Here is a 16,431-nt window from a genome sequence, read left to right on the forward strand (position 1 = left end):
ATGTCAGTCAGAGTAGTTCATTATGTCAAGTAAATTAAATCCTAAACATCTCTACTCAGTAGTCGGCTGCATATGCACCACCAAAACAACGGCTGGCTGCAACCCGAACCCGCCACGATAAAAAACTACAAACGAGCCGAGAGGAGGAGGAGGAAGAAGAAGAAGAAAAAAAACGCGTCATCGTATTTTTCTCAGACGCAGCTGACGATGTAAACAAGAGGAGGTAATCGAGGAGGGCAAAGAGAGAAAACACAGAAACGAAGAAGGGGGGGGGGATCGGATCAAATTGTTCCGTGCGATTTCCCAAGCAGCAAATGATGATAATAACCGGCGCTCGGTTATTATAAAAACCCAACCGCCGCCATGGGGCTCCCCGTCACCATTAAAGTGAATTTCAGGGGGAACGTGAAGAGATTCCTCGCTCCAGACGTGGACACATCGGAGTGGGACTCGGTGGAAGCCTGGGTGAGCAGCCAGGCAGGCAGGCAGGCTAGAGCGCTGGCGCAGTTTGGTGAAGAAGAGAAGGGAGAGAGAAGGCCCCGAAGCCTCGCTTATCCAACTGACTCCCCAGTACGACGGTGTCGCTTGCAAAAAAGAGAGAGAGAGAGAGACAGGACAGATCTACAACGGATCTAGAACGCGACGCGTTGCTTGTAGATCTGTTCTCTCTGTTTTTGGCAAGCGACAATGAGGCTTTAAGCACAAAACAAATGGACCGTTTGAAGGACATTCTGCCATGTTGTTGCTATCATTGTCAGTTTGACCAAATAATGAAGTCAGTCAGTGTCTCTGTGGTTGAATAGAACACGTTGTATATTTTCATGATCTGTATCTATTTTTGGTTTTGCTATTATTATTAATCCATGATTTCTTTCTAATGATATTTTCAGATTAAAGCTTCGTTCGGGATCAGCCACTTTCAAGTGAAATATTTTGATGAAGACAATGAAGAGGTAAGAAGAAGGGCAAAGTGGTTATTATGGCATGCTGTCCTGTCCTTGCTATTACACAGTCGTACATGTATTATTATTATTCGACTGAACTGAGCTTGTGCTTGTGGTGTTGGCACAATGCAACCATGCTATCTCTAGGTTAGTTGTCTACTATTATTTTATGCTCAACACGACTTGACTATAATTGTCTCTCTCCTGTTTCAGATTTGCATAAACAGCCAAGGTATGCAAAGATAATTAATAGATCGGTTTTCTGTCTTCTCTGTTAATATGCTATATGATAAAAGTATGGAATATTCAAAGGTGTACTTTTTGTCTTTGATGCACTCATTGCACTGTTCTTCAGTATTTAAACCATGTCTTGACTGTTTATTTACTTTTTTCTCTCCAGAGGAATATGAAGAAGCTGTCAAGGTATTGAATATTGCATAATAATATATAATATATCAAATGTGATTTAACATCATCTCATCCCTACAGTCAGGTTGTATTGTCTTTCTGTTTTTAATAAAAGTTGATTCCATGTTCCAACAAGAGTCATGATGTCACCATCACAAAATGACAAGCACATGAGCATTAGGTACTCTATTACTCAGACATTGATAGATTGATTACTTTATTAACAGTTTGCGGAAAACATCACAGTAAAGTACAGTTCAATACAAGTTCTGCTAAGCAGATAACAAACCCAAGAAAGCATATGGCTTGTTTCCACGGGGGTCCTTCATATTCAATTCATCGGACTCCTCACGTTCTCCTCGTGAATGGTTTTCTTAAGACACTCACACCTGAGTGTCCATGTCCAACACATGATCTCTATATAGAGGGTATGCGCTGCCTATGTGCATCAATACAGTGAGTTTAGCGTTGTTTAATGTAGTTTAATGCAATCAGATAGGACTTTTCTGTTTGTGTCAAGGCCAGAAAGTAGTTTTTTGCCACTCAGTATAACTTCCGGGTATGATGATGATGTCACGTGCATACTCTCTATTGTGGCTTTGGCTAATTGTACAGAGCTCCAATGGTATGTGCTTAATGTTTGTTTTTCACAAGCAGAGTGCAGAGAAGCAGGGCAACCAGTTGCACATGAATGTTTACAAGATGAAGGGTCAGGCCTGCGGAGGCCCACTGAAGACGGAGGTGAAGGAGTTAAAAGGGGATCTCCGGCCCGCTCCACCCTACCCCTCCAGGGTCAAGACGGTGGAGAAAGGCACGCAGGTCACCCCTGAGAGAGAAGCTGTAAGGAAAAAATGCATATGGTGACATTCTTGTAGAGTTTTCTATTTATATACATACGCTTTATTTTGAGCTCCAGTGATATGCCAGCAACCACATGGTGAATTTCTGTTTTGTCTATTTCCAGAATCAGTTTCAGTATCTTGTATGGTTTAAGGACTCCTGTTGATGACTCCTGTGATTTATGAAATACCTTCACTGTATTTGCCCCACATTTTTTATTTTTATTTTGGGTGAATTGGATTGTATAATACTCGGATAATGAACTTTCATGGTGTTTGCATTCATGTAGCAAACTGTAAATTGAGCGCACAAGTAGAACCAAGCTCTTGTATTTGGATGTCATCATGACCCAAATGCAGTCATGCCCTAGTTCTTAAGCATACTATATGTGTGTGTATTATATATATATATATTTTTTTTAAGCTTCATACATTTGTGTAAAGGCTGTGTCTGTTCTGTGTGACAGGTGGCTGTAAAGGACACCAAAGGCAACCGATCAGAGGATGAACCGCCGCCGGTATGGTTCAGATCTTATATGGAGAAGGTGAGGTTTTACTACTGAAATATAAACACAAATGAACCACTTAAACCCTATATTCTTGGTTGACAGGAGTCCCCCAGGGGTCTATACTAGGCCCCCTCCTCCCCCCCCCCCCCCGCTACACCAAATATCTTCACTACAAATAGCTGATCTACAAGCACATTGTGAGCTTGTAGATATGCCATTTATGCCGAATGTTCATGCTAGTGTTCATGTGGTTAATACTACTACGTTTTGTTTTCATTTCTAAAAGTGGCATAAGCCTGACGTGTGTTGTATGCTCACTTCCAGGCTAGCTTACACGAGCAGTCTGCTCTTCACTCACAGCTAAAGTGGAGCACAGAGTAGTTCATCCGCGTCCTCACCATGGTAACATGACTATTGGGTATTTAAAAAACAAAACGCTATTAACGACTCCAGATGTGAAGGGTAGTTTTGGGTAGTTATGTTATAATAACGTTTGGTACATTTTGAAAGACATGGGATTCCCATGTTTCTCCATCATCGTCAATTTTATGTCATGTGAAGCTGTAATGTCACTGGAAGCAGTTAGCGGTAACTACGGTCAAAATTCAACAAATCTGAACTTTTTGTGGAAAATCACCTCTACGGGTCAACAATATCTCATCCAGTGCAATTTGAGTTAGCTGGCCGTGTGCAGGTACTTTACCTGCTACTAAGGGTTTTTTTTGTATTCACATTCAACCTTAAATCCCCTTCTTCCCTAGTTCAAGGACGAGGTGGTCAAGGAGGTAGTGGAAAGGATGTGTAATGACTTTTCCGGTCAGTGCTGCACCCACAAAGCCACTGAAAGGACCCACGTGACCCCCAGGGCCCTGGGTGGGGCCACAGGTGGTGCTACAGTTGGGGCCACAGGGCCCAGGGCTGGACTCTCTACCTCTAATGGGTCTCTCGGCTACACTCCCAACTGCAGCAGCTGCAACAAACTCACCTCCGAGGGCGCCTACAAATGCAGGTAGACCAAGCCCCTCAGATGCTTTGCATTGTGAAAAGATGTGGACGACATTGAGCATGAGACAAAATTTGAACAAAATGGAATCTCAAAACCTTTTATGTGTTTTAGGGCTGTCAAACGATGGTTCATTAGTGAATGCTATTAGAATTGTAAAAAAGTGTCTATCCTCCTTTGAACTTGGGTTGTATGTTATAAACCATCTCGCAATTTAGTGTGTCCCCAACGGACGGTGCTGTATGTAGGTCGTTGCTATGTTTGTACTGGACAGACACTTTCATTTAATATCAGATTTAAATATTAATTCAGGCATATTCGTTGAGCTGAAAACAGCCAATAATTCAACAGCAGCAGCATGGCAGAGAGTTCATAAATGAGCTCAGCCGCGGAGAGCATGATCAGCACTGAGCAATCTGAAAAGCCCCATTGGAAGTACTTCGGTTCTTGGTCAGTAAAAGGCAAAATTGTGGAACCTTGAGACAAAGTTGTATGTAAGCTACAGATGGCCTGCCATTTCACATCACTAGCAACATCTTGAAAACATGCACTCAAGTGAAATTTCTCAAATTGTGTGGCCTAATTCTATTTAAACCAAAGCATTCTAACTGTATGTAGATTTTAAAAGCAAGTCATCACAAATGTTGTGTCAAACGTTCATGTTTATGCTCAAATAAAATGCACCTATTACTAGATGTGTCTCTTGTTGTATTGGTTTGCCCTCTTGTGGACGTAATGTGCAATAACACAGGCCAAAAGTTGGACTTGTAACATTTTGAACAGTAATAGATTTTAGAATATATTTGAACTCAGATTACAAACATATTGTGATACTTGATTTTGTCCATGTCACCCAGCCCTACTATTCATATCATTTTTATTTTTTGTGTTGTCCCTCCCCGCCCCTTGTTCAGTGTATGCCCATCCTGCATCCTGTGTGAGATGTGCAGGCATAACCATGACCCCAGTCACAACCTGGTGAGAACCAAGACCCCTCTCTCTATCCCTGAGCATGGGGGGATGTCTGGAGAGTTGAGGTAAGTCAGCCAGATATAAAGAACACACAGGAGAGAATTCACAAAAGGATTGCGGTCCACTAAATAATAACATAAGACAAAATGAAACCATCTCATTCTCAAAACACCCCAAAAGCGGAAATACACCCCTAACTACTCTGGAGTCTGGACAAGCAAATAGCATGCATGTCCTATTTGTACGTGTTTAAATTAGGTCATATGCAGACATTTCTATGCAAATGAGAAACAAACAAACAACAAAAAATCCAATTCACAAACATCTTCAGAGAGTTGGTGGTAAATTAAGTGCATTCAGACTTTCCAGTGATCATGGAAACGGTGATTGTGGCCATGTGAAAGCATCATCATGCCAGATGTGCTTGTGAGAAGATATTACAACCCTGTAGTACAGAGGCATCAAAAATATTTAGTTTGTGGGACAAATTGGTCAAAATGCCAATTTGTGTGGGCCAGATTTCTTTGTGCGTACTTCACAGCAATGGAGTACGAAATTAAGAAAGATAGAAATACTCACTAATTCAATAGTCAACAGTGCATTGTATCAGCCAGTTTACAGTAACTGATGCATTATTCTAGATGCTCTTGTCTATGGGAAGAATAAACTTGAATGAAAAGGGTGAACAGGTGGACCTTATTGATTAATATGTCAAACCAGGTTCCCAAGGCGAGGAGACAGGACGGTACGCAAGGCTGAGCGGCAGCGCCTCAAAGCCGAGCGTCGACAGCTGCGCGCCGAGGTGAAAGAGATCAAGAAGAAATTGAGAATTGAAAAGAGGGGCCTGCAGTGGAGCGGGCCTTCTACCTCCGGCAGGAGCAATCCGACAAACATGGCGTCAGCTTCCACCCAGGCCCCAGCCCTGCCCCTGACTCCCGCAGCCGCTCCAGAAACAACCTCAGGTCCAGCCCATCCCCAAGGTCCCGTTCCGGCCCCGGTCCCTGACCCCCAGGCCTCCAGTCCAGAGTAAGCGCCACCCCGGGGAGCGCGTCCGCCAGTGCTGGGCACTTGTATGCCCAGCATGGATGCAAAAAAAAAATACAAAAAAAAAAGTCTTTTTTTTCTCAAGGAAAAAAAAATCCAAATATGCCATCTTTGTAATCTAGTCTGTATGAGTGTATCGCTGGCTGCTCTGGTGGTGGAAAAATGATGGAACTACCTCACAATGTGAAAACTGCTGCTGCCTGCTGCTTCATAGATTTTCTAAGAAAAAGAATTTGCTTTTGAGCTGCAAAAAAAAATCTGGGATCCTGCTTTTTTGATTCGTAGAGAACAAAATAGATGGGTCTCATAAGAAACCAGGGCTGTTTTTCAACAATGCTCTGTACACTTGAAACCAGGGATCCCGGGGTCTCGCACACCTCCTTGGTGCCAACTATGGCTGCCTTGTTTCTGGATGAAAATCTGCCCGACGGCACCCGTCTGGAGCCCGGTACCAAGTTCATCAAATACTGGAAGATGCGGAACTCAGGCACTATCAGCTGGACCTCAGAGACTAAGGTACCCCCCCACCCACCCACCCACCCCTCCACTAAGCGGACAGGCTCTTCTATGCCACTGTTATTGCACTCTGCTACCTACTTATTTCATCCTCTAACAACAGATTTCTTATCCAACCTAATGCCTCTTCTATTCTTTTTGTCTGAGCCCATCATGATTCTTTTTACGTTGAGTTGAATCGGTATTTGGGTTTCAGTCTTTTGTTTCGATTTGTTTTTTTTGTCTTGTCACTCTTTCTGTACATCCCCCTCCCCCACACCATCTCGGTGCATGTCGACTCCGTCCTTGTGTGTTCTGTGCTCGTGTGTGCACGTCTGTGTGTCCGTTATGGTTGGTTACTCCTGTTGTGTGTGTTTGTGTGTCCATGTGCCTCATCCGCCCCAACCCCACCCTCCTCCACCCAGCTGAAGTTCATGTGGGGTAACCTGGGCCTGGCGTCGGAGGAGAAGCGCGAGGTGGCCGTCCCCTTGCTGCAGCCGGGACAGGTGGGCGTGGTCAGTGTGGCTTTTGTGGCCCCAGTGATGGAGGGGACGTACACGTCCCATTGGAGGCTGGCGCACTGCGGCGCCCAGTTCGGCCCGCGTGTCTGGTGCAGCATCCTGGTGGACCCCGGCAGCCGCGACGCATTCGGCCATCAGAGCAAGAGACTGGCAAGTCTACCCCCTCCCACCGCCACCACAACCACCACATTTTTTTAATGTTTTTTTTTTGTGGCTTTCGCCTTTATTTTATTTATTTTACAGACAGTAGGCTGACAGGAAATAGGGAGAGAGATGGGGGGAAGACATGCAGTAAAGGGAGTCGAACCCGCGCACACTGCCAGACTGGATTGCCAGCCAAGGTGCCTGGACCACTGAGCAATGGCCCAGGCCAGCCTGATCATCATTGCATTAGGGACGCAACAGTTTAGAAAATCATAATCGGGCCCGGGCTGGCCTAGCGGTCCGGGCACCGCGGCTGGTAATCCAGCCTGACAGCGTGTCGCGGGTTTGAGTCCCGATCCCAACAACCTTTGCTGCGTGTCTCTCCCCCTTTCCTGGCAAAAAGCCCCCAAAAATATCTTAAAAAAAGAAAAGAAAATAATAATCAGTAATCGATATGTAAATAAAATAATCGATAAATAATCAAGTCATTATAGTCAAAACGTTTCAAAAACCTTCAAAATAATGTGAAAATAACCGATGTACAAGCTCAACCACGCGCTGCACATTGTTGTGAGCTTGTAGTTCTGCTATTTTCATAATTTGTGCACGACACCGTTGTGCGACAAAGTATAAAATAGGGCTTATTGGTTTAAGTGGATAATCGAGCCGTTGATATAGTATACATTACATTTTTAAAGACTGTAGGAGGCTAGGAGCGCTCCCAAATCACAATGCATTAGGAAACAATCTCCCCTATTTAAAACTACTTGGTGTGTGTGTGTGCGTGTGCGTGTGTGTGTGTGTGCGTGTGCGTGTGCGTGTGCGTGTGCGTACCAGAAGGAGGAGATGAGGCCAACAGAGAAGGACGAGAGGAAGAGGTCGAGGGACGACATGCTGTCAGTAGACCTCACACACAGAGATTACTACTTCCCATCAGTTGATCTGCTCACTGCACAGGTACACACACGGCAGACACACGCGCACGCACACAAAGCAAGAGCATGCAGATTAATGTTCTCAGTCGCCACGACTGATTTCAGAAGCCAGCAAGTGTCTTCTACGGACGCATGTTGCGCAGGGAAAGCCGATCTACAAAATCGCAGGTGCATTGAGAGCTTGAAGATTGGCTACTTTTGGTTATTATCTTAATAATATTGGAGCATTGGAAATGGTCAAACTATATGTGCAGATGAAGCATCTTGGATATTTCATAAAGCAAATGTTAAAGCTTCAATCTGATTTCTCCACCTGGTTGGCAGTATGTTGAACAGTGGGATCAATATTACTAAAACATCATAATTGTCTCCACCAGGCCGAAGGCATGGGGAGAGAGTATGTTTTGCACTCCGTCCGTGTGTCCTTCCTTCCGTCCGTCCTTCCGTCCGTCCGTTATCAGCTAATCTCCGGCACCGTTGGCCCGATCCATGCCAAACTTTGCACACACACTCCCTGGATGCCAACGACGAACCTCTGCCCCAAATATTCCTCAATGGCCTGTTATAGCGCCACCATGAGGCCGATTTAGGCAAAACACATTTCTGTAGATAACTCGTACACATTTTATCCATACATCACACAATTCGGTATACACTATCTCCATAGTCATGTGATCAACACAGATCTGCACAATTTCCCATCTTCCATCCTGATTGGCTAAGATTGGCTTCCAAAGCTCACATGATTGGTCCGTTTCGAACAAAGTGCCACAAATCACAAACACAGTGTCCAATTTCCATGAAATTATGCACGCACATTTCCACTAGGCAGAGGACGACATGCCACTATTTTTCCCCAAATCAGCCTCACGGTGGCGCTATAACAGGCCAATTCCTGTTTTTACCTATAACTGCATAGACAACTTATGTATGTGCACTCCCTAGAGGCCATGGAAAAACATTTTCCCTGCATCCCTCCACATCTGCCAGTTATAGCGCCACCATGAGGCTGATTTCTGCAAAACGCATTGTTTATGTTAGTCGCACAGATTTCATCCAAATCTCACGCAAATCGGTACACATGATCTCTGTAGTCATGTGATCAAGACGAGCATGTTGGATTTATCAGATTCTACACTGATTAGCTAAGATTGCCTTCCAAAGTTTTCAGGAGTAGCCCGTTTTGTACAAAATGCTGCTTATCCAGAATCCTATCCTCAGCTATGCTATGAGTGATCTGGCTCTGCATTTCCTCAACAAAATGAAGAAAATTGTTGTAAAAAAAAACATGTTTATATTACTCCTAAACATTTTGCCAAACATCACACACACTCCTATCCTCCTGGTGGAGACCTGTGCCCAGAAGGGCACTTTTTCTAGTTTTACATAGTGTTTTTAAAGAAACAGCACTAATGTGAGGGGGCTTCTTTCACACTGTTTCCCAAATCGCACATTAGGACACCATTTCCCAGTCGTGAGATGACAGATTGCGTTTGCATGTGGACAGATCCACTTAACAACGGAAAAAGCTGCGTTTTAAAATACATACCTGTGTGTGTGTGGGGGGGGGGGCTAACGTATTCCTGTAAAATGGAATGTGTCTTTGTATGCGCTCAATGCCTCAGCCTTAATAAACATTACACCTATTTTGTGTTCCAAGGACCTGCTGTCATTTGAATTACTGGATATAAACATTGTGCAAGAGTTGGAGAAAGTTCCTAACAATACTCCAGTGGGTAAGTTAAATGTGTATAGTTATTGATATGGTCTTTTTTTCCTTTTTTTTGCTTAGTTATAAATCTTAAACACTCTGGTCATATTTGCTCCACCTCTTTGCTAGATTTGACACCCTGCATGTCGCCCCTGCCCCATGATGCACTGGTGTTGGAGAAGGTCGACCCTCCACTCACGAAAGAGAGCACAGAGGTCAAAGGGGTCAGAAACCTTTTCGGTAAGTGGGTGTGCGACAGCAGAGCATGTTACTGTGTAGTTCATGTTCATGTACATGTTCATAAATCTATGGCTGACGGTGTAGTGATATTGCAGGGAAAAAAGCATTTGTGCTCGGTAAAACCTTCCCTAGATTTACATATTTTATAATCAATCAATATCCCTCCATATATCCTAAGGGAATCCATAAAATACTGCAAATGTAATAGTACTACAATTCTTGCGAGTCTAACGCCACGCATTCCGTGTTGTTGTTTCTCCGGGCCACACGTGTGTGTCGCAGTGCGATCCGATGCACACACACACACACACTTCCGGCTTCCCATCATGCACCTGTAACCCAACATGCATTGTACAACATGGACATGCGTGTCACGTGATCGGGCGTAATCAATCGGAAGAAGGAAATTGCGGCGCGATGTTACATTATGTGTTGATATTGGCGAAAATAAAGTAAATATAAATATGCAAGCACGTTGAAGGTGGTAAAAGAAGCCTACGTTGATGCCAGAGCACAGAACAATGTTGCGCGAGGGGCGTGGAGCACCGTGGCATTTGGAGATAGAAGTGGGAGCAGTGTTAGCATAGCGCAATGCTACAGAAGGGGGGGGGGGGGGGGGTGGAATTAACGGGAATGTATTTATGATGTCCCGTGTGTTTGGTCCAGGAGTGAACGTAGGGCCCCAACAAGAAGCCCAAGTGGAAGCTATGAGCCACGAGGAGGGGGACGAGGAGATAAGCGGAGCCCAGTTTCTCTGTGAGACCGTCATTCGCTCCCTCACCCTGGAGGAGGCCCCTGACCACAAACCGCCTGGCAGGGCCACGCACAGCGGCCGTACAACACGGGGTAAGGGGCAGGAGCCAATATACTAGGTGGTCGATTGTGAGATTCAAGCCATGAATGCATTCTCTCATTAACTCGTGTTATTAGCTCTGAAGAACCTCTAGTATTTTAATATTTTCTGGTAATTTATTGTAGTGCTGCACAATTAATCGAAAAAAAGATCGCGATCTAGTAGATTCAGACACCTGCGACATATGCGATCTCATTTCTAAATTTGAGCAAGAATCGTGCAGCACTAGTTGGCTTTAAGTCAAGCACTTTGTTGTTGTCTGTTTAAAGCCACGGTAGTAGGTGCCACATTTTGAATGTAGTAATACATATTTTCATATGAAAAATGAGAATCGTGTGAGAATCATGATCTCAATTATTGTGGAGGAAAGAATCGTGCAGCACTAATTTATTGTTAACTGCTTAATTTGGACTGCATCCCCCTGAACCGGATGCAGAACTAATTTGTGTGGATCGGGCATCTCTGGCAGGATTTGGGAAAAAAATTACATCTGCATTTCAGAATCGGAATCACTTTATTTGTCACTTTCTCCATGTACTTACATAAATAGAGAATATGAAATACCGTTTCCCCTCAGTCACTTAGTTGTGGTGCAACATAAAAACAACAAGCGTATTTAATAAACTTAAAAAGGCCAAAACTAAGACACAGCATAAACAAACATTTAAAAATAACCCCACTATATAATTAACGATGCATTCACGCATATGGTCCCTCGTTCACAATCAGTTGAAAACCCCTGGTCTAGAAGCATACAGCAATTGCATACTGTTACACAGTGTAATCCAGCCTATTATTCATAATAAATATAATAATTATTTTAATGTACAACTGTCTGTGTGATTAGATTACACAGAAAGGTTTGCTTTTGAGGAATAGAGTACAGTAAGAATTAATTCTACTTTTCAGCAAAATTAATTGTTCAGAACCGGCGCGTCTGCTGTGGTGGTCTGATACTATACATGTTCCCCTGACAGCGAATGTGACATGATCCTGTTGTTGTCAAACACATTGTTGTACGCAGTGTACAACAGTCATAGCTGTAGGTCTATATGATGTCATTGAACACAGTATTGCACAAGGAGTTTACCTTGGACCATTGTTCTGTCAATTTATTCCAGGACTGCAACATTTACTAAGTAATCAATGTATTTTGTGTACTGTATAGTATACTATTTTATTTAATTCTAGCTTATCAGAGTACTTATTCTACTTTGCACTATTCTACTCCAGTGGCTCTCAAATGGTGTTCCAGGGCACACTGGTATGCTGTGAGACAAGTTTAGGTGTGTGTTAGGATTTTGTGAAATTGCTGATCCTTTCTTTCCTCTCCAGTATTTCCTCTCGTATCTCGAGGCCCTGCCCTCTTCTTTGAGAGAGTGCTTGAGGTTGAGAAGGCAGCGAGGTTACCGGGAGCTGAAGCCGAGATCAGCGCTGTGAAACTGGAGTGCGTTGCACCGCCTCCACCATACTTGCATCTCCATCAGCTGCAACACCTGCCACAGCAGAAAGAAGACAATACACCTGGTTAGATAAATTCCCCTTTTTTGGGGGGTTCATAGACAAGAGCATGTCACATTCCTGGTGCATCACTTTGGTAGTAATTCATCTGTGGCGTCTCAAAGATAGGACAATATTTATTTGATACATGTATATGTTTTTCCATTAGAAGTTCTTCTGGTGGTGCCAGAGGTTGAAAACCTGCATGTCAACGATCATCTGATGGAGGAGGGCGAGGCTACAGCCGTGGCTGAGAAGGAGGTGAAGAATGACACTAAGGAGGAAGATAAAGATGATGATGGTGATGTTGATGGAGATAAAGAAGAAGACTGGGATGAGGTGAGCGGAAAATAGCAGCTTGCTTTGCCTCTCTGTATGTGTCATACCTATCCTGCATGTACAGTGTGGAGGGACACACCTAGTCTGTTTTTCTGTTTTCGGCATGGTGGTACGTCACAAAACATCTTTAAAAACCTTTTCCCTTCTACTCACTGCCTCCCCCGGTCAGTTGAAAAACGTCTCACTACTTAACCAGTCTGTATCCCCTCCCGTCATCTTCAGGTGAGCAGCCAGGCGTCCTCGCTCTCGTCCTGCGACGATTACATCATAGTCCTGCCTGACTGCTTCGACACCAGCCGACCACTGGGGGATTCCATGTACAGCTCTGCCTTGTCGCAGCCTGGCACTGCGGGAGCTACCCGGGAAGAGGAAGAGGAGGAGGAGGAGCAGGAGGAGGAGGAGGAGGAAGAAGAAGAAGAAGAGAAGGAGGAAGAGCCATGCTCCGAGGAACTGGACGATCCAGAGGGCCTGGAGGAGGCGATCGCGCTGCCGCCGCCCCCCGTCCAGCCTGTCAACAGCAGCGTCAACCAAATGCTGTGTGCCTCACAGACCCTGGACGCCATCACCCTCACCCCAGAAGTGGTGTCCCCGCCACTACCCGGCGACCCCAGTCTGCCTCCGCCGGCTCTCTACTCGCCTAGGTATGCTGCTCTGAAGGGATATTTATTTTTGTTAAAAACCATACACTTAGGTTCTATACTAGGCCCAACCCCTCCTGTTTTTTTCTGCACCATCTTTGCCAAAAATAGCCGACCTGATGCATTGTGAACCGACCTCACAATGCATCACAAGCTGTTATCGACATGCTATTTTCGCTGAATGTTAGCCCCAGCATAGGGTTGCTAGGGATCAGGTGGTTAAATCATTGGTGTTACCTAGTGACTGTGTCTGCCGACTCTGCCTACATGGTGTGAACTGTTGATGGTTGTGTTTCAGGTCTGAGGCTCTGTACCTGGCCGAGGACCCCAGTCCTCCAGTCTGTGGAGCATATGAGCCACGACAACCGGCCGTCCACCTAAATAGTAAGTTCTGCTTCAAATCACTACAGTTATTTGCTCACCCCGCTATGTTGAGCCTGGTATATTGGGACCCAGTAGTCTGAAAATGTCTCATTCCCCTTTTTTCAAATGCCCAGAAAGTCCCCCTCTTTTCCAATCCCCCCCCCCCCTCTTTATATACAGTATATTTTTGGGGCAGTAGTAGGGGATCACATACCTGTACATCCCTTACAGTACCCTTCTAAATTTGGTGAGACATTTAAGGTGTAAACATCTCTGTCCAGTGTTGGTAATCATTCAAAACCAACGAAAGAGTAACCTTTGTTGATTCCCACTTGGGTATAGGAATATAAATATACAAATCTTAATCTAAGATTTGAATGAAGGGAAAATTTACGTCATAATGTGTCATTTACGTCATATTGTCTTTTTATTGTTAATGGCGTTTAATGTTTGTGTTGGCACCGTTTGTTTTACATCACCATTACATCACCTAATCAACAGGAGTTAGACTTTAATATATTATCACTTCACCCAGGTTTTTTTATGATCAGCACTTTATTTGGTGAATTGAAGTTATTGAAAAACAGGACCTCACATAAACTACAATGGGAAAGCGCATGACGGAAAACTATATATGTTTTAAGCTACCATACCTACAGTATATTGAACTATAATACAGTTTCGTCGATTTCTCTCTGACATACATGTATCTTGTGCTGTGTTGACTCCCGCCAAAGAGGAAGTGTTAGGTTTCGATCCCTTCTGTAAAAACAGGAAATAGCCTACTCTACCGCACATCCCGAAAAGAAGCCCCTTCCTCTAACAGTGTTTTTGTGTTCTGCAGTATCGTCTGGACTGTCACGCTCAGCGGGCTCAGCATCCAGTGCCTTTGAGACCTACAACCCCAGACCCTGCAACGCTCTGCAGCCAAGGTACCTGGACGCCATAGCATAGCGTTTCATGCCATGTGTGACGTTCACCATACATCACATTCACATAGTTAGGCATTTGTGCAGCGCCAAAGACTTTAAGCCACTTATACCCTATATTGCCGGACCAGAGTCCCCTAAAGGGTCTATACTTTTTGAGTGGTGTAAACCACTCCTACAACTGGCTTTGTTTGTGCAGAAAAAATTTGCATGGTTGCTATGTTCACCCTGTTCACCCGGGTGTGAGTGGTGTAAACCACTCCTACAACTGGCTTTGTTTGTGCAGAAAAAATGAGCATGGTTGCTATGTTCACCCTGTTCACCCGGATGTGATTTCATTACGTCAGACATGATTTCATTACGTCAGACAGGCTATATTACACCACTCAGTTCACACGGGTGTGATTTTTTTTCCTTCAACAACAAATCTCTTTGCCAAAAATCTACAAGCTCAAAAGTCAAAACCCATCACGACATGTTGTGACGACTGTGACGTGTTTTAAGCTTGTAGATCGGCTATTTTCAGCAAATGTGTGTCTGTTATGATATGTCCAGAATAGGGATGCTAGGGTTCATGTGGTTAATAAACAAACAAAGTGCACAAAAAATTATGCAAATGTGACAATTTGTACTTTGTATGAAACCGAACCGAACCGAAACCGAATCACTGATTTTTTTGTAAAGCAGTGGTTCTCAAAGTGAGGTTCCCAAGAACAATTTAATTTCAGAAAGAGAATGAGTCAGAATAACTATTCGGATCAGAGGTTGCACTCTCTTTACCACTGTCCTACTGTACACTATAGACAGTTGTATAGAATGATTTGCTAAAGCTAATCTAAAATCTTCTATTATCTTGTGTTTGTTCGCTAGGGGTCAGGGAGGCATCACGGAGGGACTGGTCAAGGGGGCTCTCTCGGTGGCAGCGTCCGCTTATAAGGCTCTCTTTACTGGACCCAACTGCTCTGTACAGGTACAACCCTCTGAAACTCCATAGCGTTTATTTCACTCTGAGAGTGTACAAATGGAACGGAATACAGGTCTGTTTGGTTCCATTTGTACACTCAGAATTCAATGAGCACAGAAGAGGACTTTACTATGTGTAGGCATTCAACTGAACGCCAGAGTGAGATGACCTCATCCTTCTCTCGCCCGCCATCGACTGCTCTGACCATCACTCCATCTTGTCCTCTCCTCTCCGCTTTCTTCTACACATCCTCCCCTCCTGTTTTCTGGTCTGTCATCTCTCTCTCTGTCCTCTCTCCTCCCAGCGGGGGGTGGATCCAGCGGCAGCGCTGGTAGCAGCACCGGCCAAGCAGGACCCCTCCATGATGACGGTGCTGCTGGAGATGGGCTTCAGAGACCAGCGGCTCAACCAGCGGCTGCTGAGGAAGCACGGCTACAGTCTGCTGCACACCGTCAACGAGCTGGTCCAGATGGCCGAGGAGAACCAGAACCTGGTGGCAGACGCCCACCACTAATGGAGGGGGTAGGGGGTGGGGGGCAACTGGAAAGTATGGTGGAGGGTGGTGGGGTGGGGGTGCATTTCATCTGAGATGTCAAGAGGAGATTTGCTCTCTCTAACTAGCGAATGGGAGGGGGGGGGGGGGGGGGGGACTCCACAATGTTGTTGTCTTTGAGATAATTGACTTTATGTTTTGAAGGAAAAAAGTATTGAGTTTGTTTTGATGCTTTATCTAATACCATTTGTTATTTTATGATGCCTTTGAATAGGTTTGTTTGCAGCAAGTGTACGGAAGCTTGGTCCGTTGAGGACAGTGTCACTTGACATAAGAAAAGACAAATATAAGAGGAAGAAATAGGGTTTTCCTCTCCATGGCGTGTCCATGCGCAGCCTCTCCTTGCCTGTAGATGAGATTCATACAAGTGTTGGATTTAACCACACATTTGTTTGTAGATTTGGGTCAAATCTAGGTAGCTTAAACCTTCCCCCTGCCTTCCCTACCTGCACCATATAGCTTTATGCCTTGGTCAAAAGGACCAGAGGCTTGTGGTGGTGGACCTTCCTAGATCTTTCCTCTTTGTA

The 16,431-nt window shown here is 44.6% G+C and overlaps 1 protein-coding gene across 1 annotated transcript; it reads left to right on the forward strand.

Moving 5' to 3' along the window:
* The first annotated feature begins 170 nt into the window (after positions 1-170).
* Positions 171-15,874, forward strand: nbr1a (NBR1 autophagy cargo receptor a). The gene is made up of 22 exons (XM_079493391.1): positions 171-465; positions 891-953; positions 1,158-1,176; positions 1,345-1,367; positions 2,010-2,192; positions 2,659-2,736; positions 3,462-3,709; positions 4,618-4,740; positions 5,396-5,701; positions 6,076-6,235; positions 6,640-6,885; positions 7,717-7,836; positions 9,475-9,550; positions 9,655-9,765; positions 10,432-10,611; positions 11,954-12,145; positions 12,288-12,457; positions 12,680-13,098; positions 13,394-13,479; positions 14,303-14,390; positions 15,258-15,357; positions 15,656-15,874. The coding sequence occupies exons 1-22, from the start codon at positions 364-366 to the stop codon at positions 15,863-15,865; spliced, it is 3,303 nt and encodes a 1,100-aa protein (XP_079349517.1). The 5' UTR covers positions 171-363; the 3' UTR covers positions 15,866-15,874.
* Positions 15,875-16,431: the final 557 nt, after the last annotated feature.

The sequence above is a fragment of the Electrona antarctica genome, assembly GCF_951216825.1.
Source record: "Electrona antarctica genome assembly, chromosome: 22".
In the NCBI taxonomy this organism is placed as follows: domain Eukaryota; kingdom Metazoa; phylum Chordata; class Actinopteri; order Myctophiformes; family Myctophidae; genus Electrona; species Electrona antarctica.

Bases quoted from the DNA above. Each gene is read 5' to 3' on its own strand.
- nbr1a (XM_079493391.1), top strand. From the start codon at position 364: ATGGGGCTCCCCGTCACCATTAAAGTGAATTTCAGGGGGAACGTGAAG. The intron at 2,193-2,658 runs GTAAGGAAAAAA...TCTGTGTGACAG, and splicing joins TCACCCCTGAGAGAGAAGCT to GTGGCTGTAAAGGACACCAA. The intron at 3,710-4,617 runs GTAGACCAAGCC...CCCCTTGTTCAG, and splicing joins GAGGGCGCCTACAAATGCAG to TGTATGCCCATCCTGCATCC.